General features: G+C 36.0%; 1 protein-coding gene across 2 annotated transcripts in view; it reads right to left on the bottom strand.

The window, feature by feature from the left end:
* Window positions 1-8,238: 8,238 nt before the first annotated feature.
* Window positions 8,239-27,074, bottom strand: part of LOC149081415 (vesicle-fusing ATPase 1-like) — a 31,998-nt gene continuing 13,162 nt past the window's right edge. The window contains exons 8-20 of one of the 2 annotated variants that reach the window (XM_089238241.1): window positions 26,694-26,893; window positions 25,693-25,767; window positions 25,042-25,207; window positions 23,773-23,960; window positions 23,385-23,480; window positions 22,896-23,052; window positions 21,104-21,237; window positions 20,177-20,243; window positions 17,995-18,074; window positions 17,664-17,860; window positions 17,457-17,508; window positions 13,293-13,356; window positions 8,239-8,417 (exon numbers count right to left, since the gene is read on the bottom strand). In XM_089238241.1, the coding sequence (XP_089094367.1) occupies window positions 8,407-8,417; window positions 13,293-13,356; window positions 17,457-17,508; window positions 17,664-17,860; window positions 17,995-18,074; window positions 20,177-20,243; window positions 21,104-21,237; window positions 22,896-23,052; window positions 23,385-23,480; window positions 23,773-23,960; window positions 25,042-25,207; window positions 25,693-25,767; window positions 26,694-26,893 (1,487 nt within the window). In that variant the 3' untranslated portion in view covers window positions 8,239-8,406. The remainder of the gene's footprint in view (window positions 8,418-13,292; window positions 13,357-17,456; window positions 17,509-17,663; window positions 17,861-17,994; window positions 18,075-20,176; window positions 20,244-21,103; window positions 21,238-22,895; window positions 23,053-23,384; window positions 23,481-23,772; window positions 23,961-25,041; window positions 25,208-25,692; window positions 25,768-26,693; window positions 26,894-27,074) is intronic. The other variant, XM_089238240.1, reaches the window with a different exon arrangement.

A 27,074-nucleotide genomic window follows, 5' to 3' on the forward strand; every position in this document is an offset into this window, starting at 1 on the left:
GACGATAATTGTCTTCTTTTTGTGTGTGTGTGTTTTCCCACATTATAAACTTACTCTAGAGGGGGGGGGGGGGGGGGCATGAAAAGTTTTGCCTGGAGGCGTACCAGAGATCCCAGCCTAGGAGCCATGCTGTAGGATATGGGATCCATGGTTTTTTATAAATTCATTACAGAGTAATGAATATCCGGTAAAAAAAAAATCTGACACAGTGGCCCTGCTTCTGAAGGGTGGAGGGGGCCTGATGCACCAATATGCGTTAAGAACAGGGGTGACTCGAGAAGATATCTACTTGCGCGGAACCTATTTTTTGTGCCCCCTGCAAGGGTGCTTCTCTTTTTTCAACTCGAATTTCGCACTCTTAGAGCAGTGCCCAAGTGCGGATCCAGACGGGGGGCGATCGCCCCTCCCAAGGCCCGAATAGTATGGGAGAAATTTGTCTGTCCCGTGAAATACTGATGATCCAATGCACTTACACAGGAAGTCGCTTCTCCGACACACATAGGCAGAGATAGACTTGGAAGTCTGGGGGGGGGGCAAGATGATGATAATGTTTATTCATCTATACATATATGCATTATATCTGTCGACTTCACCTTTGATGCTGCGGCCCCACGCCCCCCCCCCCCCCGTGTATCTCCGCCCATGCCGACACATCGCCCTGGATGTGTTGCCTGGATCCATCTGCCTTCATTCCATTCGAAGCTGAATATTTCTTCCTCCACTCATTTCGCAGTTTACGATGTCTGTCTCAGCTTCTGAAGATATTCACCTCTGCTCCATTCACAGCAGCTGAAGATGTCTGCCTTTGCTCAGGAACGGATCCAGGCAGGGGCGTCGGAAGTGTTTCGAACCTGTGGGTGCTCGTCTTGAGTTCCATATAGGAAATTTCGATTTCTGAATCAATTCTGTGGGTGCTCGGACCTGTTTTACAAATTTTCGTGGGTGCTCGAGCACCCACAGCTCCGACGCCACTGGATCCGGGGGGGGGGGGTGAAAGGTAAGAACCGAATAATATTGGAAACTTTTTCCGTCCCGTCAGGACGATCCAACGAACTTACACAATTCTTTTCTCCCTACACATCGACCTGGATCCGCACCTGGCCAACACCTTCTAGAGCAAGAGCTTCTACTTTAGAAGGTACTGACCTGGCGGTGCCCCACGCAGCTGTGACGGCCAAAGAACCGTCCCTGGTTAAGAGCACCGATTATAGTTTCTTTTCCTGAATATGTGGATAGATAATAAAAAGGGCTGGACAAATCCACAAAAATTTACATTCACGAATAAATATTTTATATGCAAAAAATAGGTCATGTAGTAGTTGTGTGAAAAAAATGCATGCCTCGTAAAAAAATTTTTACATCCCCTGGGCATTTCGGGCAATAGCCCTGATGATAACGTCGTTGTCGTTTTTAGAAAGTATTGGTTGACATGTTTTTCTGTGAAAGTACGCGGTGGTTTTTAAGATTTGATATAAACTTTGATATAAACGGGCCAATGCCAAAGCAAGAATCAAAGTCAACTACTATGACCACAGTGAAGAGAGGGGGATTTCTCCCTACACAAAATGCGAGGAAAATAGCCGGTGGAGATGGGATAACATGATCAAGAGCTTGTTGTTCTATCCTTTGGTTACACCCCCTTCCTCCCGCAGGGCCGTCTTAAGTGCACCATATATATAGGCCCGCACTGGCAAAGTGATTTTTCTGCTGCCCTCTCTCACCAAGCTAGAAATACCCGCCTTCAAATTACTGAAAATTGTAACCAGCCCTCATTTATCACGAAGCTCCTTTTGTACTTGAGGGGGGAGGGGCCCCTGGTGAGCCCATGCATTAACACAGCACTGCCCCTTCCAAAATAAATTAATGGCTTCCATTGAGGTCAAATAGTTTTGCTTTTAATTTGGAGGCCCGAAAAATTATGAGACCCCGAGAAATAGCCCACTTGTATTGTGGAAAAATCTGTGCCCTTTCCCCCCCCCCTTCCCCAACATCTTGCAGCAGGATCCCTAGGTTAGTAAAAAACAAAAATGTAATAAAATCGTTCCTGGGTGCAGGCCCGTAGCCAGAAATTTTGTTTGGAGGGGGACTACTTTCATTTCGGGGGAACCAAAGTGATAGAATAGATTTGGCCATCTTTTCCCTCTTTTTTCAGTCATTTTCTCACATTTCGGGGGGGGGGAGGGGGCAGATCCCCAAGTTCGCCCCCCCCCCTTCCGGGGACCAAGGCCAGTGCCGTCTTAACGCATTGGCCCACCCGCGCACAGCACAGGTGCCGCGAAATTAGATCTGGTTGAAATTGTAAAAACCAAGTGAAACCGATACGTTTAATGGTTGCCCTTTGCAAGTTCTATACAAGAACTTTTGTATATCTTTATAGTGTACTACCGGACTTACGATAAGAATTTTACGGGCAAATTTTATGGACGGGGCTCATGAATATACGATCTGATAGAAAAATTTGAGAATAAACTCGCAAATTGGTAGGCAGGTATTTTTTTTCTAGCCAGATAAGACATATACCCAATATGTTGTTGAACAAGCATTTTTGTGCTTTCACCCGATAGCCAGAACACAGTGGACAACATATTTAACATTTCTTAAATATATATAAGTTGTAGTTTTATTTGTTCAATTACTTCGTTTTTGTAATGTTTCCATGAATTATGAAATCGTGCAATACTAATTAAGTTATTTTGCCGACTGGCTATCATTTCCATTCTGCAAGCAAATTTCCCACGTGTTAAATGAGTACAGTGTCGTTAATTTTACATTTTATAAATATTTTCCCCCTTTGCCATTTAGAATTCCATTGCTTCAGGAATATTCATGTAAATTTTGAAGTCATTGTGATGATGGTTCTTTTTTTAAAGTGTTTTGAAATCAGAACTTTAGTTATAATCACCCTGCATATCGTAAAATATCATAAATCGCTAATTAATCTGCATTATTTATGCTTTATTAAATACATTATATTCACCTAATTTTTATAGCAGTTTTTGCAAAATAGCTTTCTAATTAAGCATACTGAAAGTAACTGGAGAAAAAGCCTTTATATTATATGGTTAACAACAACATAACAGCACAGTAATTCATTGAATTAAGCAAAAAATAATAAATTGCAAAAGTGGATTTTTGTTAAAATGTAAGAAATATTTGTATATTAATTAATATGGGAATAGTGTTAATTACATGAATAAACATTTTATTTCAATTAATTATTAGAAGTTTGAATGATTTTTCAGAAATTTTATTGTTTTTAATGTTAATGCTATTTAAACCAAAAACTGGTTTAAACCAAAAAACCATGTTTTTGGTTTTTTTTAAAAAGAAACGTTTTTTTCACCAATCTTGGGGCTGTGGTTAAAATAGTATTTGTAGCTCTGCTTGCAACTTGGGTTCTTGTATTTTGGGAATTTTGACAGTGATTGGTCAAAGCGTGTAAATAAGTCGTGGGGAAAGAAGCGCACGCACAAACACTCATGTCAATGAACAGATGTGTTTTAGAGGGAAAAGAAAAATCTAAAGAGAAGGACAAAAGGGTGAATTTTCTAAAACTTAGAGGATGCTTGAAATGACATAAAAAAGGAAGACATCTGGTAACCCTACTACGACAACATAAATATGTTAGGGGTCACACACATTCCGATGTGTACCAATTTGTTGAAATTCTGCAGTTGAATGAGTATGAGATGCATGCACAGTTAAGTAAGAGTGGAATGCTTATGCAGTTATGTGCTTCAAGGAAACTGGTTCTACATTTACAGCAGTTTTCGGCTGAAGTTGGGGTTTTTTTTTTCAATTTTAAGCAGGAATGCTGTGCCTGCTGCCCCCCCCCCCTATCAGTCCTGAAGAAAAATGGATGTTTCAAGTGTATGGCTTCACCAGGGCCATACTTACCATACAAACAGCTACCGCAAGAAATAAAAATTTACTCATTCGCCTTGGGACATTCATTTTATTTTTGTGTGGCTTCATTAATGACAACATAATAAAGGGTGAATTCATGCTTGATAACCCGAAGAGCTCCAGACAATGATCCGCTTGCCCACGGGGACATCCGGTCCTGCATGCTCGTCACCACCTACTTTGAACATGAAAAGCTTTAAGAGATTGCTGGTACCTCTGGGAAGAGACCAGATTTAAACAATCAGATAAAATAAACATTTTTACTTGAAAGATGGTTTTATCGGGGGTCGAGATTAACACGAATATATATAAAGGGAGTTCTTAAAAAAACTTTCAAACAAGAAATATATAACAAGCATCAATAATTTATTTCTCCTTCAGATAAAAGTAACACAGATATGAGCATCAACTTCATACACATTATAATATCATACTCAAATTTTTCAACAATATAAATTGTGAAATTCACACACTTCACTCATAAACACCGAGAAGGAATGTTCAATACAAAGATCACAAAATAAACGAGAAGAAACATTCAAACAAGCAACACTATCACAGTAGCTCGATGTTCTCTACATTATGAAACCTTATACAGTGTATGATCAATTTTTAAGTGTCTTAGAAAGACCCACTATAAAGCTAGTCTGATCACTAATGGATAAACTGTTTATAATTAACGGTGAAACAGAATGAGAACTTCATCCTTATTCCAATGGGATTTCTGACAAATGCGGTTCCCACCAAAGGAAACACAAAAATTAACAAGATGCAAATTAACATTGCAACACGGTCTGTCAATCATTCAGTAGCGTGCAATAATCAATACAAATGATAAATTGATAAGTTTTGATGCAGTTGTTAACTCACAAAGCCTATACGCTTTATTAATACAGCAGCCATGATTAGTGACAATACCACAAACATCATTTGCTGTTTCATTTACAGTCTAAAACGTCTTATATAAATTTTACTTTCAGTGGGTAAGGATGATGTTCATTGCACCTCAAGTAACTACTGTAATCCACAGAAATCGGTAGATTACATTCGTAGACTTGGCGGAAGTACTCAAATGTTTATTTCATCTATATAGGGTAATTCAGAAAAGATGGGAAAAGCTTTAAGAAGGTGATAGTACACACCAATACAAACAATCGTCATCAAAGAATACATGGTCTAACATGAAACGCAGCTCATTCAAAACGCTAACATTCAAAACAGCAGCTTCGCAAATATTAAAACTTGTTGCCAGCCCGCAATTGTCCCGTACATTACAACTGTTAGAACACAGTTGCACGCTAGAATAACTTCACAGGACTGGTGTCCGCACCCTTTATTCACTGTGACACAGATTTGCATACGGTTTCTTCCTCCTCCTCACGTTACATTTGCATGCATGGTGTTCTTTTCACCTGATAAATTTCAACAGGAATGCAATTTTAACGTTTGTGAAGTGGCAATTGAAATGTGCTAGCGCTTAATGTTAGACCACGCATTCTTTGATGGCAGTTTCTATTGGTGTGAACTATCACTTTTTAAAGTTTTTCCCTCTTTTCTGAATCACCCTGTATATTTATTTATTTATTGTACTTATTAACTGTTGCTTCAGAGATTTTCATGTCTAATGATACAAAAACTTATAAATACAAATAAAAAATAATGACAAAACATTTGCATTTATATTCAATACACACACATGTATATACATAGTACAAGAAAGCTAAACAATCAAATCGCAGAACCAAAGCTTTATCTGCTAAGACTTGACTTGCACACACAGATACGATAAAATACATAATCTCAATTTATTATTACAAGTTACTTCATACTAAAAGTTGTATCGTACCGGCCATACCAAGCTGAATTGTTTAACTCCCTTTCAAACAAAAAAGACGGCACAATGTCTGTCCTTAATATATCGATATCGTGGATATTTTATTTCTCGGCCACCTTGTTGGGCATTTTGCCTGTTGTGGCCTTGTATTTGTATTTTCAATAATACAGTGGTAGATTTAGTTACAAGTGTTTGGATTTGTAAGTAATCCAAAATGAATTACGAGTGTCTGGACATGCGAGTAATCTGATTTCAGTTGCGAATGCCTCAACAGGCTTCATTTAAGTAATCCAATTTGAGTTACGGCTGTCTTGACTTGCAATCAATCCAGTTTAAGTTGTGTCTCAACTTGCATGTAATCCAATTTAAGTTATGTGAATGTCTTGATTTACGAGTAGTCTAATACGAGTTATGTCTTGACGTGAGTAACCAAGTTAAAAACAAAAAGCACTTGCTAAACACGCTGCAACTTGCGTAAATGTCTAATTCATATGCTTGTTCATTCGAGACATGAAAACTTGACTTTTTTTTTTAACTATGGGAGCTATCGGTGTGAACTTATAGTAAATATGTGGAGGGAGTGCTCAAATCTAATATTTACATAGGGTATTATGGAGATGGTGGCAAATGTAGGGGGAGGGGAAGCCCCACGGGTTGGATACAAGTTTACATCTGTGATGGAAGCTAACCAGTTATTATGATGCTGTTATGTGAGAAAAAATTTCCCATTTGTCATAGCATACATTATACTATACCATGCTGATTGGTTTTTACACAAGTACTGATACTGTGATGGAAGGGCCGTAGCTAAGAGTAAGCCATTTTTGTAAGTGGAGAAGCAGCAAATATAATTTTGCCACCACCTTTTGTGGAGGTAAAATGAATGAATTTTCCATTATGTTAAGAGAAGTTTGCTTCAAGAGACTGGGACCTCAAGATACTATTGACCTAGTAATAATAGTCAATTCGAAAATATTGGTAAGACTCATTTAAATTTTATAATTACACATTACTTCTGGGATCTCTTTAACCATTAAGCAGCTTTGCATTGCTTAGTAGGCTGCTGAATCATCGATTGATGATTTATCAATGATTCAGGACACATAAACAGTTTCTTTTCTGCTCATGTGCATGCCGGAAGGTATGTTCTTGACTACTTGTGAAGGTTGAAAAAATCATCAGCACCAAAATTAACATAAAAATTGTACAAAATAACTTTGGTAAAAGAAACAAAGATTAAAAAACAGATTACCACACACACATATATATATATATATATATATTCTTCTACATCATATGATAGGACCAAAATATTTGATGGAGAGCTATGCCAGATAGCCTCACATCTGAAAATGAGTGAAACATATATATATACACTCTAGATATAAATATTCATATTCAATAAAAAGATTGAGGCGAGTCATAAGTTTAGCTATATTTCTACATAAACATAATTTGCGCCATATGTAGCATGTGACAAAAGCAAAGAAAAAGAGGTACAGGGTATAAACTATGGTCACATTTTTTGCAAAATGCAAAAGAAAATCTTAGAATGCAAAAGAAGTAGTAGTCACTTGCACAAAAATGCGTGCAGGAGATACGAAACGAGTAGACATCCAACTATCAATCATTAGCATTGTAGCATTTTGCTAAAGCTTTTACCCCCATTTTCGCTTTTTTTGCTAAAGGAATTTATCTAGCTTAAACCCTGCTATGGTAGACATTGGGCTAACATATTGTGCATCACTTAGTTCCACATGAAATTTAAAGAGTCAAGATTAACGCTCACAACACTAACAAATTCAAGAATGTTTCATTTGAGAGTTTTGATTGGGCCATAATGCAGCAAAAAAACAATAAACCTTTTGCAAAAGATGGTACAAACATTAACAGCACAGCAACCGAGGTTGAAAAGAATTGTGCTCAATTTACAAGAAATTCAGTAACGAAGAATAATCAAGTCAAACACATGGATTCTGGTGCCTAAAGCCTGGCCATAAAGGCTAATCTAATAACTGGATCTCTGCATCGCATAGTCATGGCATTCACAACACACTACAAGAAAAAGTTAAAATATAGCAAAACTTTTGACTCATCCCGATACGTAAGCAAATATATCAATGTGCAACTAATTAATAACATCAACGATAAACTCTCTTGTATGACCAGTCACAAACAAATCAGTTAATCTTCTAAAGTAGCAGCGAGAGTATGTTACAAGTATAAAGTGCAAGGGAGAACTTTGTTCACACAAACTGAAATGCATGCTTGGTAGGATTGTAGACAATTGCAACAAAAGTCCACCAAATGTATCCTATATAAGCAGTATGCCCTATGGCATGCAAATCAGAATGCATCATTAATATTTGATATTCACGTATACATAATATTATTGCCAGAACTCTCCAGAAGAGATAAATTTGTGCATTTATGGTATATCGAAGAGGGAAGAGGAAAGTCAAGTTTCGAAATTTACATGTACACTATCAACACACAGACACTCTCTATATTATTTATTTTCTAAAAGCACTTAAAGAGACTGATTTATCTTCACACAAACGACACAAACAATCTAATACTTTGATAGTTTCTCTCTCAACTGCTGCTGATCTTTTTAGACAGTTTCAAATTTTTCATTCACTGATATGCACATCCCCATTGATTCCTCATGCATCGCCTGCAGAAATAGTACAACAAGATAAAAAGTTACAGAAAAAATTACATTTTTATAGGAATTTATAAACCCTGTTATGAAAATATATCATCAATCTATAAGCAGTTCAATCATAGAAATCATGTTGTAGGTGCAATAAGAGAGATGTTTTGAAAGTTTTTGCATAGAGACAGCTGAAAATAGAACGACCATAAAAATGAAAGTCAGACATTTTTGTACAGTCTTAAACATGTAGCTTGAGAGTAGAGGTTACAGAGCTTGTGTGCAGAGTACTGGGAAAGAGAAGTGAGCAGCGGACAGGCACGACAATGCTTAAACCTATTGCAAGCCATGAGGCAGTGAGACGTGTCCTGGAATTTGTCAAAAAATTAAAAGTGTGCTATGAATGGGAACATGGAAAGTGAGTGACTGTCACTTCATGAACAGCTGCGACATAAATGTCCTGTCAAACAGCTGGGCGTCAATGGTCTGGAAATCGCTTCAGAATTGAAGAAAAGGTCCAACATGGTACCAATAATTTGTCATCACAGAGTCTATCACATACAAAAAGAAAATTTGGTGACATTCCCTTGACTTATTCAACGACATTGGCAATTTAATGTTTGTTATTTTAGAGCAGTGGTTCTCAACCTTTTTTGACTCGCGGAGCCCTTTTCAGTATATAATTTCTATGGTTGAGCCCTGTGTGACTCGAGGAGTCCTTTTCTGTACATAATTTTTACGGCAGAACCTTGTAGGCTTCTCTTATTTACTTATCTATCAAATTTACTGATTCCTTTTATTTTCCTCGAGTCATCGCGGAGCCCCTGGGAGTAGCACACGGAGCCCCGGTTGAAAACCTCTGTTTTAGAGTTACTCTCATTAAGTTACTTTAACTTTATTTTAGGGTTATTTAGCAATAAGGATTGGGAATTTAACATTTGGCGATTTGACACTTGCTATTTAATGACATTGGCAAATTAACACTCATTCTTTTGCATGAAAAATGAAGCATTTTTGTCAAGATTTGGTGCAATGACAATCAATAGAAACCCCCGGTTATATCTGCTACTCGCTGTGCAGATTTTTTTCTTTTTTTTTACACTGAAACCCACCATCATTCATGCTCAAAGTATAACCCCCCCCCCCCCAAAAAAATAAAACCATCTTCAATTGACCAACCAATATGATCCCAGGTATCTGCCAGGCTTTCACAATGGGAAGCCCAATAAGAACCCATAATTTTTATAGGACAAAATCAAGAACAGGAACTTGCTGAAAACATACAAAAACCAATTCATAAAAAAATCTGTGACTTTCTTTCTTATTTCGTTACTTTTCTTGACTTCTGTAACCTTTTTTTTGTAGCTCTTCCCATGATGACAGATACCCTGGTCAGGCTTAAGTTTTATGAGAAATGTTTCGTCAAGTTGATTGCATGAAGCAACAAACATATCTATACTAGTGTGGACCTAACCATGTTCATCAAAACCACTTTGATGATGCCATGCAATGCCTCTCAAACATTTAGGAAAAAGCACAAGACTTTTCTGGCGATTACACTGAAGGGATATGTAATAAAATTTTACTTGTGCATTCAAAAGAACTTTTTCACCACTTATATTTCGCTACTTCATAATATAGCTGCTAAGCATAAACATACACCAGATTTTTTATAGAAAAGGGTATTTTTACGGTTAAAAAAAAAATACAAAACTCTCCCCTTAACTCCTGCATACCAGTTAAGCTATTAAATCTAAGATTTGTAGTTCATCTCCCAGACTCAAAAAAATTCTTATATCGCCAGAATGACTATGACTATAAAAATCCAATTTTCTAGGTGGGGGAACTATGCCCTAAGAATTTACACAAAACGTCAGTTTTTTTTCCTTTTTTTTGGGTGGGGAGGACTCAAGCAACTATGTGTCATGCATGATATCGATTGTCGCAATTGTGTCTCAAATGTCTCATTTTGACACGGAAAATACAAAATTTGCCAAAAGGTGAAATGCCAGTTCTGCCTCTCAATAGTCCAATTGACAAGATGACTTTCATATGGGATGAATACGTGTCCCCTTTTCAGGACGTAATGACATTGTCATTGGTAATTTGTTTTTCAGTGATTAGAATGTAATAATGACAGCTAATTTAATCTCCACTAGGCGGTGATTAGCGATGGCAAGCACTATGTCCAGACATGTCAACATTAACATGAAGCCTCTAAGTAGCAAAGAATATTGAACCTCCCTCCCCAACATAATCTCATTAAAAAAATTTTGAAAACTATTTTTTTTTTTTTTTTAAATTTTCAAATTGAAAGTTAATTTAAAACTACAACATGCTATAGATACTGGAACCTAGGGACTCATGCCACATGACTAGTGTGGCCGGATGTCCCAGTTTTTCTGTTTTTCACCCTGTCCTGAAAAAGACTTTTGGACACCTGTTTGTCCCGGTTTTTGCTTGTGCAATGAAATAGAATTATTTTCAATATTTTTTCCATTTTAACTTGTAGCTACAAATATACAAATACAATGCCACAACAGGCAAATTGCCCAACGAGGTGGCTGACTTAAGAACATCATGGATCCCCGAGCTATTTTTTGGAGGCCCTACCTACTACTGCTACACCCCCCCCCCCCCCCCCGCGGAACCCCAAACGAATCGGTACATGCGGGAATGTGCGTGTACGTATAGTGAAACCTGACGTGAAGTTTTTTTGTTTCTCTGTAATGCTTGTTATGTGTAGTGCTGCCATCTGCCACCAGTTTTTCTAACTATGAGTGAAGTGTCATGATTGAATGATTTATCGTTGTAGGACTGTTGCTCTCTGTGACGAGACTTTTTAACGGGGACATCGGCTTGCATTTGCGCCTTGAAGTTGGGAACCACAGAAAACCAACTTCAGCCGACCACCACTGTGGGGTTCGAACCCGGATCCTCGCATTGCGAGTCCGTCACTATAACCCACTATAACCACTCGACCACCACAGCGGCTACGTTAGATATTACGCTAGGAATTTATCATTTCACTGTTACATTTTTGCCATGTTAATATTTTATGTAACCAAAGGACGGCGAACCCATTTTCAACCATTGTAGGCCTGTTTTCATATGCAATATTGTGGTTGGAATGGGGATGGTTTAGCGAACATAAACCTGCTTGTATTTTCTTCCCCTTATTGTAGCCCATTTAGAAATGAATAAAATTAAAAATGAATTGAGTTTTGAAGGAATTGTGGCCAGATTGCCAGCAGAAATTTTGAGGGGTTTGACATTGAGAGATTGTAGATGATACAAAAGAAACCGCAGCAAAAGCCTGGCCTTTGCTCCAATATGGGATATAAGCCTGTTATCTCATTAGGTTGAGATTATCTCTTTGAGAGAAATGTGTTTACAATATTAGTGTAAAAAGTTCAATTGGTTTTACGCTACACACTTGAGCATAAAGCACTACTGTTAAAGTTCACACTGAAAATATTCGGAGTTCTTGGAACGAATCAATCAATTACATTGATTTATATATATATGTGTGGGGAGAAAAAACTACTTAAGTTCCTGAACGATTTCATTTACAAACAGTCTTCTGAAACGAATCAGTAAGTTCATATAAACAGAGGGTTGACTGTTTGTAAAAGCATAAACGTTATAATATAAGACTAAGAGTACTTAAGTTACCCCCCCCCCCCCAGTTTCAGTTGCGAATGCCTCAACAGGCTTCATTTAAGTAATCCAATTTGAGTTACAGCTGTCTTGACTTGCAATCAATCCAGTTTAAGTTGTGTCTCAACTTGCATGTAATCCAATTTAAGTTATGTGAATGTCTTGATTTACGAGTAGTCTAATACAAGTTATGTCTTGACGTGAGTAACCAAGTTAAAAACAAAAAGCACTTGCTAAACACGCTGCAACTTGCGTAAATGTCTAATTCATACGCTTGTTCATTCGAGACATGAAAACTTGACTTTTTTTTTTTAACTATGGGAGCTATCGGTGTGAACTTATAGTAAATATCTGGAGGGAGTGCTCAAATCTAATATTTACATAGGGTATTATGGAGATGGTGGCAAATGTAGGGGGAGGGGAAGCCCCACGGGTTGGATACAAGTTTACATCTGTGATGGAAGCTAACCAGTTATTATGATGCTGTTATGTGAGAAAAAATTTCCATTTGTCATAGCATACATTATACTATACCATGCTGATTGGTTTTTACACAAGTACTGATATTGTGATGGAAGGGCCGTAGCCCCCAGTTTCTGAGTATATAATTTAACACATCTCACCATTCATGGCATATGCTCTTGAACCACATATATATATATATATGGGACGGGACATCTCGCAACCATCACTCCCATATCCTGATGTTTTACTCGTTTTTCGCCTCTGTGTAGAAGCAGTGTGATAATATTTTAATATTTTTATAATACATTGTTAGTTTGCAATTTTACACCGTAATGCCCACCAAATAAGTATTTTGAAAGTGTTCCAGTTTCATCCGGGTTATTAATAGATGTTCTGGCTTTTAACAATGATTTCTGGAATTTGTCCCTGTTTTGTAGGCACCTCATCTGATCATCCCTACACATGACCCACCTTTCCCAAATAACTTTGAGACGTCAGAGTCCAATTATTTAATCATTGCACTTCATTCATAGTTTGAAAAATTGATGGCAGCACTATAACAAGCATTACATAGAAAAGAGCTTTAAATTAGGTTGACAACACATAAACGCAGCATGGCCCCAGATCTTCAACAAGCTGCTAAAATCTCTTCATTGAGACAGAGCAGCTGGTCATGATCTTGTTAGGCGTGGAGATTATTTGAAAGAATTATTTTTTTTTATCATTCAGAACTTTTAGAAAGCAATAATGAGGAAATAAAAAAAAACTCACATTCGAGAGCATCTTCTTCTTCCAGTTTTGACAGGAATTTGCTAACCCTGAACTCAGACTCCGTCTACACGGAAAGAAATGGAGATTAAAAATAAAAGATTTATCGATCAAATTGAAATATGCAAACATATTTCAGATTCTTTGACAAAGCTCGAATTAAATACTATACATTTAGAGATGTTAGGTGAGAATATTCTCCGAGAACAAGAATATTCCGAGAATATTCTCTTGGATGTAAAAATTGAAGAATAATCAAGAATATTCTCTGGAAGGACTATTATAAATTAATACAATTATTAAGAACAATTCTTATTGTTTTCGATAAGAATATTTCCCAGTAATTTGTAAAAGTAGTCCTTCCAGAGAATAATTTCAAGAATATTATTTATAATCACAGTCTTTCGAGAGAACATTCTCAAGAATATCCTCCTAAAGATTATTCTCGAGAGAATTTTACATCTCTATATACATCGAACTGTTAATAAACAGATATCCCTTGCTTTGTGCTTTCTGGCTTTCGGTATCCCCACTTAAACATTATTTATATATTTTTAATTTAAAATAATCATAACCTGTAAAATTTACCCACAAGTTTGAACCAAATGATATTAATCCTGAAAATGACCTTGCAATCAAAAACGACACAATTAAATAACATTCGTAGGATTTGTCAATGGAAATCAGACAAATGTTGATGAAACTGCTCAAATCTCATTGTTATTGCATATGGCAGACGATATGCACTTGGAAACCCTATTGATAATGCAGGGTTCATACAAAATTTTCAAAATGAAAAGTAAGGAGTTTTTAAGGACTTTTTAAGGAGTTTCAAGCGGTTTTTAAGGAGTCATGGCAAACTTCATAACTTACAAGTTTTACGGCAAAAAAGGGGCGGGGCACATATGCAAATTTATTTTTAATTTGCAAACAAACTTTCCCTCTTCTCAAAAATATAGATGTAGAAGTGGTTCAAAAATTACAAGTTTTGATTTGTTACCCAGCATCATAAGAATTCATAAAATAATCAATCTACATACATGCTTTCTGTCGTCACCAAAGTGTTCTAAAACCTTCAAGTATTAGTCAAAGATATAACTCATAACAGCATCCCATAAATTATAAAAATTCTAAAAGTGATATTCATTCCCCCTCCAATTATTCAAAATAAAAACCACAGCCGACAAAGATTTTACTTACAAAATTATTTATATTTGCAGCAACTCTAGGCACACACACACACTTCCAGCACAACTTCCTAGATAGTAAATTGCCCATAGATGGTAATAGACCTGAGTTGTGCTTGGTTTGAAAGAAAGAAAGCCCCCCCCCCCCCCCGGAAATCACTCTCAAACAATCTGGGAATGTGCCGCGGGCCGCTCAATTGAAGTAAGAATTTGCCACGAGCCACTTGAGGCAGGCCACATTTAGGCCATGTGTTGAGCACATGTATGCTTTAAAATAAGGGGCTGTTCAAGTATTACGACAGCAAATTTCCAGCAATTTTTGACTCTCCCCTCTTGTCAGAAAAAGTCAGCAAAACTCTCACCCTCCCCCTGTCAGCACTCTGCCCCCTTCCTCCTAACGCTTATTGGTGGAATCTGAATTGGGGGCTTCCCCCCCAGATGATCAAAAATTTATTTTTTTAATCCACAAAATATTTTTGTATTTGAAGGCTAAGAACCCAAAATTGCTCAAAAAATTCATTGTGACCCTACCTCTCTAAGCCCTTGACCCGTGGTAAACATTCGGCCTGTGTGGACCAAATGTGGCCTGTCCCTAAATCTATTTTTGTAACAATGAACCAAGTGACACATTTACAGATCGCTTAAGTGACTCGTGGCACAATTCCAGATCATTTAAGCGATCTGTGGCACATTAAGTGATCCCTTGAGTGACATGTGACAAAGTTTTAGAGCATTGGTCCTGCCACCAGTGCGGTTCTACATCACTCAAGTTATCCGCGGCACATTCCCAGATTACTTAAGTGATCTGCAGCATAATCACGGATCACTTATATGACGCGCGGCACAGCTCCAGAGCATTTGGATCCGCTAAGTATTTGAAGATCACTAGAGTGGCTCTGTAGGGGACTCAATAGGGAGAATGTCAGTTCAGGTGCCCACAAACTAGCGAAAAGTTTTACTCGTTTTTCGCGCACCGAGTAAGACACCATTAAGAATATTTCATATTTTTTATAAAGGGTAGTTGATGACGTAAGAATCATCCACCCCCCCCCCCTCCACGTCATCAAGTCAGCAAATCGAAAATCCCCCATCCATGCTGACGTAATACTTGAATGACCCCTAACATAAAGATACCCGAAAGTTATTTTCTGAAAGTTAAAAAAAGTGGGTTCAGCTATAGCGGCTGATCGGCTCGTCCTCCCCCCCCCCCCTGCAAAACCAGACGTGGCTCGGGCTGTCACTTTTAAAAGCCGGGTTTTACTAGCAGGTTTTCTATGCCGCGCGCAACGTGAATCACCCAGCGCGACACGCTGTCTATTCATCAATATGAAAAGCAGTACGATTTTTTTCCTACAGAGCGCAATACGGCTCACGACAGCGCTTTACGTCGGGCGTGATTGGCAGACTGCTTCTGGAGGAGTTAAGCGTCGTGTGGCGCGCGTTTCAGCGATCTACCCTTCATTTTCGTTTTGTGTCTCTTCCCTTTAAACCGGAGCATGCAGCCGATAGAGTATATGACGCCAGGGTCATATACTATATAGCCGTCCTGAGCCGATGCGCCACGCTTGGAAAACGCAAATGCGTAACGTCATTATGTAACTCATTTCTTTTCAGCAGCGAGTTTAATGTGAATAAAACACGTCAAAAAAAACTGCGGAAAGCAATGACATTTCGCGGTTTCTCGGAATTTTCGTAGTGAGATATTGGCTGTAAGCAAATGGGAAGGAGGGATAAAATAGGAATAGTAGGACAGAATTGCAGTAAAAAAAAAGACGATTGCGGCGAAAGTAGGAAAATAGTAGGAAAAATAGGAAAGCTGCGAGGTCTGCACTCAGTATACTGCGTAATATAGGAGGTTCGAGACATCGTTTCGCCGCATTTAGTAAAAACTTTCTCACCACTGGGCATGGGGGAATTTTCGGCTACTGGTTCAGCGGAGTGATGTCGTTCTACGGACCATCGATTTCCAACGCTGACCAATTTGCGACATATTCAGGAAAACACGTCAAAACTAGCGATTCGGTAAAAAATCATATTTTCAGAAGCAAAAGCGTATAATCGTATTAATTTACTAAATACGACAAAATCGTAACGGTTGGTAGGTATGCACAACCATTGGATGTTCCAATCCCATCCCCTGCTTTCACATTTCCTATTACAAAGGGAGAGAGCGTTTTTTTTTCTCTTTTCTTCCTCTTTATATTCGGGGGAAGCTTCCTCTTATTTTTCTAGGCAATGCTTGCTATTCATCACCATAGGGAATGCCTACTGTAAGAAAGATCATCCCTTCAGAGAAGAAAAAGACTTTTTCAGGCGTGGCTGCAAAAAGTAAGGAGTTATAAGGGCCCTTCCAGAAGGAAATGAAAAGTTAGGAGTATTTAAGGAGTTTGTAAGGATGTGCGAACCCTGTAATGAGACCTTTTGCCATTGAGGTCATAAGACTGTCCTTGCTTTTAAGACAAATGTTTTTGATACAAAAAAAAATTAGCAATGCTATCAGAACCCACAGGAATAGTGATAGAAAATATTTCTTGAAAGGAAAAAAAAAGTCTGGTTCCTTTTTGATTAGTCTTCATTCACACTGTGCCTGAGTCACACTTGTATAATGCTATGAGTTTGAATTGCTACCAACCAACAAGCTTCTATGAAATGTCAAAATTGATATAGTCATTGTGTTCATCTGTTATTCGAATAGAAACAAATAATTTTGATTAGTCGCATTAACAAATAAGCTCTTATTCTCAATTTATTTGTATGATCGATGCTCATTATATTAATAAACCATTTATAACTGTATATTATTAACCGTTCCATTAAATTCATGGACACGGTGAGTCCAAATAGTTTCATACAATAACTATCCTATGTTTTCTATCTAACCATGGGGATCATTATAATGAGCACATCTTGGGAATCACTTATTTTACAAGCTTAACATTTCCAAATTACAATAAAGTTTGGATGAAAACACTGCCCTCACCTGGCGTACTAGATCAATGAACGCCAACAACTTCTTTATGCCTATCCAACACCTGAAAGAGATAACCTTATGTCACAAGAAAGCAAAGTTTATACAGAAACAGAATGGGTAAATTGGATTTGTTGTTGATAATCTGAAATTTTCCCACAAATGTTTCAATATTTCAAGAGAGGCTTAAGCACACATACACCAAGTGAATACTCTCACCTTCGTCCTTGAGTTTTCCTTGAGATCCTAGTCAACTCTTCGCGGTTGAAGCATTCAACGTCTTCCAGTACAGACAAAAGATGCTCCGATGTGCTCAAGTTTGGAACATGCACCACAGATGTGAAAGCAGAGAGCATTTCCATCTCCTGCAAGACCTTCTGGCAACTAGTGGTGCAGAGGATCAAAAGCTTGCGGCCCTAATTGAGAATAATCAGTAACTTTGTTTATTTAAAAAAGTGACTTTTTTTTCATGTGCACCAGTCATTAAATTACATAAACCATGATTTTATGAAAGCAGGATAACTATATGCATGTTACTAATAAAACTCACTTTGGGCGGATGTTTTTTCATTAGTACCAATAGAGCTTGAAGGACTAGATTTGAATATCGCGGGCCAATAGCACCATAATCTGAAGCAAAGAAATAAAATTGCAGTTACATAAAAGTTTCAGCATTTACATATCACTTTGTACATGCCACATTAGTCTGAGTCACTAGCATAAGCTTAATGTTAGAAACTGGTTTAAACCATCAAAACATGCCAAAAACTTTAAAGCACAAAAACTTTTTTAAATACTTATTTGTTAGAAAGAGAGCACAGTAAATATTAATAGTTTGTACACAGACAATAATACAGTCAAAACTCATTCTAAGGACCCAGCATTATAGCAACCAATTCTGTTGCAATGATTGCTATGAAAAATTCCTAACTGCTTTCACATAACTATCCTATGTTTCCCTTCCAATATAACATCCGTTTTTAATGGAAAGATGGGGGTCGTTATAATGAGCGCTGACTATATTCTTGAAATAATTCTGTAGAAAACAGAAAATTTTGAATACAGGAGTCTTGTTTATACGACTCATATATTTATAAGATACAGTGAAACCTTGCTAAAATAATGTTCAATATAACGATAAATTCCTCTACAAATATATTTTTTCAAATCTTGTTTGGAATTGCCTGCAGTCTAATGAATCTATTATACAGTCTATCCTCTTGATAAAACCATATCCTCTAGAATGATAAATCCCACTATAACAATATTTTTAGGGGATTTAATTTTGGTCTGTTATTTTCTATGAAAATTTTTCATATTGGGAATAATCTGGAATTAGGCAGAAATATCCTGTTTCGATTGAAAGATCTTACTTTTATTTGTGAATGAGCAGTGCAATTGTTCAAAATAAGCAAAACTTTCATTCAAAACATTTTGATCTAGCTTTCTAAAGCCGGGTTTTCCTAGAAGCAGAGTTTTTGCTGTGTGCAACGTGGATCAACCAGCATGACACACAGTCCCCTCACCAATAGGAAAAGTGGCACGACTGTTTTCCTACAGAGTGTAACATGCCTCACAACAGCACTTTACAACTTCAGCCATGATTCACCAACAGCTTCTGGAGGAGTCAAATGAGTCATGCACCACACGTTTTGCAGATCTTCTGTTTACTTTTGTTGCGTTTTCTTTCCCCTTCCTTTCAGTCCCTTTTTTTTATTGTGCAGAATAGCAAAAATACATGGACATACAGCCGACAGAACAGATGATGCGCCATGCTAGGAAAACACAAACGCATAAAGTGATAAAGTTGTCCATTTCTGCTGACCCGAAATGGTCCTATTCAGTTTACACGCTGCAGAAGAACCTGCTTCTAGGAAAACTAGGCTTTAACCATCTCTCGCTCAAAAATATCAGACATCATTCACATCTGTCTGTGGTCTTTTTTTCTAATTCCAAACAGCAAGAAATAAGGGAAGTAACACCAAACCCAAAGATGTGAGGAAGAATCTACAAATATCAATCGACAAATAAACTTTAAAAAAAAGAACAGAATCAGTGAAATACAAGTGAGCGATGTCATAAATTTTTTTGAACTGATCAACAAATAGGCAATTTCTGAAAATGAGTTGTGATAATGTAGTACTAAATGAAGTTGACTAAGGTTTGTATCATCAACAGGATTTGCTCATCATGTGTCAAGTTAAAGGGATTTCCCATTGAATTTGGTATTGTGCCAGCCATGGGAATAATGGATGTTGTGTTACCAGAGTCATTGGGTTATCCGTGTGTCGAGATATTGATGTTCCTCTGTGCTAATTGCTTGAATGTGTTGCATGTGCTTGTCCAAACATTTATGATTTTGTAGTTATGTGTGGTTCTGTGTTCGAGAAGTGATACCATCTGGTGTTTCTGAACTGCAATACCGAATTGAATGATTATGCAGATGGTTTAAAAAAAAAGCTTATCCCCAATGTTTATATAAATTTGTTAAAAAAATTATGTAAAAAATTATGTTAAAAAGTAATTATGTCCAAAAATGAGAGTCAATAAGTTTGGAACCAGTGAAACTTTTTTTTTTTGCTAATTATTTCTACTTTTCTGCATAATCAAATCATCCCTTACTTGTGAAATGTACCATTTAAATCAGGTAATTTTCAAGTGCATGAGAAAATTAATGGTAAATACCATTCATTCATTCCACAAGAAAAATTTAATTATCTGCCAAGACTTACCCAGTAACCTTTCTACGTTGTCAACTACAATGCAGCTCAGCTGTGACTTGTATGCATCATCAAATATCTAATGCAAGAAATGCAATTCAAAATTAACATATGACATGCATGTATTATAACACTGTCCTCATATCAGTTTGACCAGCCCATCTGACCATTTCCACTTTTCCCTTTTTGGAAGCTAATAAAATATACTTTTTTATTGAAATTTTTTTAATGAATATATTAAAATTGAGTTCACATCATGTTCTTAGCAGTTTTTTTAAAATCATCAACGAAAACAAATTTTGTAAATGAAGTAATTAATAATTAGTTTTCTAAACCAGTCATCTGGCCAGTTAATTTCTATCTGGGCTACCCGCAGTGCCCCCTTTTCATGGCAAGCAAATAATGTAGAATGATGCCTTAGGAAGCAGCAGCAACTGGATGACAAATTATTCTGTCATATCCATGTGATATAGACCAAAAATCAACATGACGTTACAGGCTGTCGTAGTCCAATGGGTGGTTAAAAGATATACAGCAAGTTCATAAAATAAATTATAATAGGAATAGCAGAAACTAAGATTTCAATTATTCAATAGCTCAAACATATTTATTAACAAAATATATTAGCAAGAAAACACAGATACGGACTGAACATCACCCTTGGGCCGTCCTACATTTGCAGCCCATTATAGACAATTGAAAACATCTCGCAAGTTCTTACTCTTTAATCCTCAAACTGCTCCCATCATGGATAAATAATGAACTTAGGTTGCTGACTTTTTCTTTTTTTTTGATAATTTGAGATACAAGCAAAAAAAGAACAAATGTGCATACCAAGGTAATCTCAGACTATTTGGAAGCTTGGGGGGGGGGGGGGGTTGACATCTATTCATTTACATCATTAATATGGCACAATAAAAAGTAAAAAAGTTAAATTACCTTCCTGATGATTTGACATTTTGCAGTTTCTGTATAACCCACCATATCTTCTGGACTGCAAAGTTTAATAAAGGGGAAGTCTGATTTCAGAGCGAGTTTTGCAGCTAATGCTGTTTTACCACTGTTTGGTGGTCCTGAAAAGAAATATGAACTGAGAATTAGATGTGTGTAGTGAGAAAGCACAAAATTATTTTTTTACAATTCCTGTATAAGTCTGTAAAGCTTTGGATCAATGAAAAAAAGAATGTAATGGGAAGAGGAAAACTATCTAATCAGAGATATACAAACCACTATCATGTTTAGCATTTATGTCAGATTACACTGTTACAAAAAAAAGAAAACTACTTTTTTTTGTTCCTAGACAGAAATTTTTATTTGTGTTTGCTTAGCCTGAATTAATTACGGACATGCCGATTATTCCCCTCAAACTTTGCTTTTGTGATAAGAAGGAATCGATATTCATAAATTGGTCATTACCATTGGCGGATTAAGTGACTAGAACACTGAAATTGACAGAAAAAAAAACTTTTTGCATTATCATTTTAAAACAGCAAATAACTTTCAGAAAACGAGTAGCATATCTAAACGTTTATTAGAGTAAAAATAAAATTTTAAGTTTAAAAATAATGGGACTTTTTCATTCTCATACACTTCCTTTTCATATTTTTAGCTTCCCTAAACAATCTCTATGATATTTTTATTTAGTTCTCCCCGCTATAGATACTCCTAGTAGAGAATTTTTTAGTGAAGGTGCTTTTTCAAGTAAGCACTAATGATTTCTTTAAATTTGTTGAGATGGGCAATAAGGATGAGATGTGTCACTTTGGAGAGACATTGGGCATTAAATTTTTTAGAGATTTTTCTTCCCCAAGCTCAAGATTGTTTTTGGTTTTGCCATTACCCAGAAAGCTGCTAAGCGTGAAAACAAAGATATCCCAAACTGCTTCTTCATTCTGAGTTTTTTGGGGAGTTTATTGTATTCCAAAGTCTTCACCGTATAATCCAATAAAGCCCCCTACCCGAAAGCAGAATGTTTCGCATTGTTCTGCAACGAACCCTCTGCTGACTGGGGAAATGTTCTATGGTAAAAATCCCCATAATAGTGTTTCCCCTACACTTTTCTTAAAATTCTTTCAGGTTGTTCTGCTGCAGCACTGATTGTTCTGTGATGTATGTCTCAGGTTTTGGCATATTCTGCTTTGGGGATGATGGCATTCCTACTTTTCGGAGATCAGTCATATGAAACAAACAAAATGTTAGTTTTGTTTTTTTTTTCTTTCAATTATAACACCATATTACATCATACTGAATAAGGAGCTGTGTCTGTAATTATATCACTAGATATATATATCTACGGTTTTTGGTTTCAAATTAGCTATTTTTTGTCTGGCTCCTTTGGCCTTGGCAATAAGAGGCAATCTGACCTATTTGATGATTGATTGGTGACAGTTGGATGCCTCGCTTCAGTTTCTATGTAATATGGTCACCCTAAGGCATCCGAGATTTGTGATATCAACTGGCAACTCTAGGGAAAACATAATTTTGCTTTTCAGGTATTTGATCTCTGCATTAACAAAAATTCACTCTTTCGAATTCAAAAGCAAAGTTTAGAACATAAAATTGTTATTTTCTGCCCTATTCAGTCATTGGAAATGAGGCTGGTTGCCCAGGGAACCAAAATCATGTCACATATTGTTAATTGCAGGAAGAATCACAAAGACCAATTGGATAGTTTTGCTATAGTACAACATCAACTCTGTAACAGGAAAAAATGCTCAATGGTACAACATACCTTCCAACAACACACTGACTAGACCTCTAGATTCTGCTGATCTGGCCTGCTGAATGAATAACTCCCCATCTTCCATGATGCTTGCCATAGGTGGGCCCCAGTTGATGACACCTTGCACAACCAGCCTTTCCAAGTCTTCCGCATTAGTACCAAATGCCTGAAATGATCATAAAAACATGTCTGAGAATTCCATTGCAGAATTTTTTAAATCAGAATTATCCAGAATGAAACTTATGTTGTGAGGAATTTAACTTAAAAATGAATTGAAAATTCCACCTTTTTATGTAACCCAAATTTTTATCATAGAAATGTCAAAATTTGTTGTTTTAAATGCAACAAACTCTTACAATATAGTCATATACATAGTACAACAAATCAACTCATAATGAAATAATTATTATCAATAAATATAATACACTGTGTTGTAAAATTTCACCAGTGATGTAGAATATATGTAAATTGCGTAAATAAATAATCAATAAGACTCACAGGCTTTATATCATTTTCCAATGCGTGCACAAAATCGGCACGAGTGATTTTGAGTCTTTCCCATGCATCAGGATCTAGTTCAACTTTACTTGTAGCCTGAAATTGATTATAACATGGAAAAAAATTACATAGAAAATAAATTTAATTACAAAATACACATGAACTTTATATATTATATAAGAAATATGTGTCGTTTTTTTAAACTTCCAAAATTATCAAATGCGAAGAGTCACACAGAAGTACTACCTATTCAAAATTGTAAGTACAGATTAATATCTTTCTAAATATATTTGCTATAGTAAAAAAAATAGTTAATAATTGTAATTAAATAATCTACAACAAACTAAATCAATACACAAGGTAAGAACTTGGTGCATTAGAAAATCACCTTGATCAATCTATTCATGGCAGTTGACTGAGCAGCACGGACTAGACCTTCAATTTCAGCACCTGAGAAATTTTTAGTTAAGGTTGCCAACTCTCTGATATCAACATCATCAGAAATTTTTTTACTCTGTTTCATTTTGGTAGTATGTATATTCAATATCTGAGTCCTTCCATGTTCATCAGGAAGACCTAGAAGAAAAAACAAACTAAAACATACAGAAATTAAATGAAGAGATTCAGATAAATAAATTGCAGCACATTTTATAATAATAATAATGTGATTCTCATGTATTCCCAAGGGATCAGCATGATCTGTCCAGGGAATTTGTTAGTGTTAGTAAACATCCATGCCGGAACCAGAATTATGATTTTCAATATTTTTCTATGTTTCAGTTTGTACATGCTTCTCCTTAGGTTAGAAGCTTACAAGAATGTAAAACAATAACCTCTTTTTGCGAAAAATTTGATCCCAAAAATATAGGGAGTTTCTTATGCAAAGATATTATTAGATATGATTCCAACTTATTCCAAGTCCAAACAATTACAGGGTTCCTTATCCACGTTGAAATACATGGTATAGTTTCTACTTACTTCTCCTTATATTAGAAGCTGATGCAAAAAGCCTTGTAAAGCAATGTGATTGAAATTTAAATGCCTTGAAATGAATATGTTTATTATGTGAATAGCTTAAAACTGGCATCTTGCACAACTAACACTGCAAATATTCAAATCCATATCATTAGGTTGATTTGGGCTTGAAAAATCAGAAGAAAAAAAATTTACACGCCAACCAAATTTCTCAAAAGCCAAGAGAGAGTATGATTTTGTTTTAAACACAAAAACTATCCCAAATAATGTTTGACTTTTTCAATGTTACAAGACACACTGTCATTAAATCAAAAAACTATGTCATTCAAACTCCCAATTTCGCAAATCACATGCACAAAAATTTTACTCACCGATACCAATTTTCTAATTGCCTTGGTGACCTGGAATTTGCCAAGCACTGATGACAACTAAATTTTTTAGCATCCAAAATTTAATTTTTTTCTGAGGACAAGTGGGGATTTCAAGATTTTGTGCATGAAGCTAAGCGATTTAAAATTAAGGTCATATATAATCTCTGAAATATGCTATTCCTTTTCCAACATAAAAAATCTGCTTAGTTCAGATTATAAATTGCTAAAAATTAACATCAATCTAAATTTAAATAGAAGATAATAAAGCACTAATATTGAGGAGCTGACCGAAATAATCGGACTGTGCTTACTTATCTCCATCTGTACTTCAAGTCTGCCAGGTCGCAACAATGCTTCATCAATCATGTCACGCCTATTCGTCATGCCAATAACCAAAATGTTGTTCAGAGACTCTACCCCATCGATCTTTGCAAGCAACTGGTTCACTACAGTATCATGGACACCAGTGTTGCCTGCCTAAGAGAAAAAGCTTCAAATCAGAAGGTGCACCTTTGCAGAATTTTCAATTCTCAACAAATCTTAAAAATTGTTTTTAAAATACATAAAACTTCTTTCAAATTCTCCTAACGCTCCCAAGAAAGTTGGTCACACTCTTTATTTTGTGATCAGTAAGAAGTTTCTCAGTTTAAATTTGATAAGAAAGAAGGCAATTCATAATTAATAATCATTCTAAAGATCCATGTTGTGTGATAACTTTTGAATGATTAAGAACAGTTTTTAAAATATTATTTCCATAATAGTGAAACTCTCAGGATATTTTGCAAGGACAAAATGCACAAAGAACATTTTTTATATTAAGAATGCATTTTAGCAATAGATGAAACTTTCAGAAATAAAATTGCTTACCTATTTCACCGATTAAAAGATAAATATGTCTGATAGATAAGCAAAGATAAATTATTGGGATTAAAAGGTAAACCATACAAGATCAAAATACTTACTACACTGCCTCTAGCCTTGCATATAGCATCTATCTCATCAAATATTATGATATGCAATCCACTATTAGGACCAAGCTAGAAAAAAAAGTGATTGCACTAATTAGTACAATTATGAGAATGAAACATGAACATTAAAATATAATTTATAAAACATTTTTTTTTACTCTTATACACAATGAATAATTAAAATTTGAAAATATTTAAAATAAAGGAATGTACAACACAAATTTCACAAACATGAAAAAAATCTAATAATGAAAAAAAACATCATCATGCAAGATAAAAATATATTAGAGATGGCCACACACAATCTGGGACATGTAGGTTTCCCCTAAAAATATATTTCCAAATTTCGCGAAATACCTGAAGATTTCAGAATTTAAAAAAAAAAAAATTAGCTCAAATTAAAAATTTAGGCCATTAAAAATTTTTCTACAAGCAATATACTGTATATAAATAGATAGAAGAGATATCTTACGACCCTAAGTAAGAGCAACGATAGAAAATGAGTAAAACCTTTTATGTTGGAGAGTGGCAAATGTAAGATTTGTGGTATTGATTTATTTTTATTTATTTATTCACAATAACTTAAAAGACATGAAATGCATTTACACTGGAAAATTAATAATAAAATAATAACGAATAAAAAATAGACAGAAAGGAAAGCACTTTGCATATGGGGGCAGGTATAAATCCGCAAAAGCAAATCTTACATAGGAGAAGCATACAAGTTCTGATGGCAGACTGTTCCATATTCTCTCCACGCGGCATCTGTACTTTTGGAAACAGTAATCTCTTCTGGCCATTGGTATTATTATTTGAAAGCTATGCCTCTGAAGGTAGGTTTTGATAATGACACAGGCTAAGAAAAGGTTGGTCACAAAGGAGATAGATTGTAAAAAATTACTTTAATTTCCCCAAACAGAAGTTTGAAACAATTCCCCCTAAAAAAAATCCACATTAACTTGTCATCATATTCATCATATAGAAGTTTTACTAACCCGTTTTTGTTCCTCCTCTGCATCAGCAAACAAACGTCTTATATTGGCTTCAGATTCACCTACATACTTGTCCAAGATCTGTGGGCCATTAACGATTTTTGGTTCCCTGGCATTCAGCATCTGTCCGATCTGTCTAGCCATTAATGTCTTTCCTGTACCTGGTGGCCCAAACAACAAAATTCCTCTGACGTGTTTAAGGCCTAAGGAAGAGAAAAATAGAATAAATGCTTCAAAAAATAAATCATGGAATAAGTAATGCAGAGTTTATTTTCTCTTGAAAAAATATTATAATTGGAACAAAATTAATTAGATAGTTGACATGTAGCATCACAATAATTTATGTAACATCGCAACTTCAATAATTGAATATGTATTTATGTA

This window comes from Pholcus phalangioides, unplaced genomic scaffold (genome assembly GCF_987345545.1).
Source record: "Pholcus phalangioides strain wild (caught in Gottingen) unplaced genomic scaffold, Ppha-v1.0 ptg000010l_1, whole genome shotgun sequence".
Classification (NCBI taxonomy): Eukaryota; Metazoa; Arthropoda; class Arachnida; order Araneae; family Pholcidae; genus Pholcus; species Pholcus phalangioides.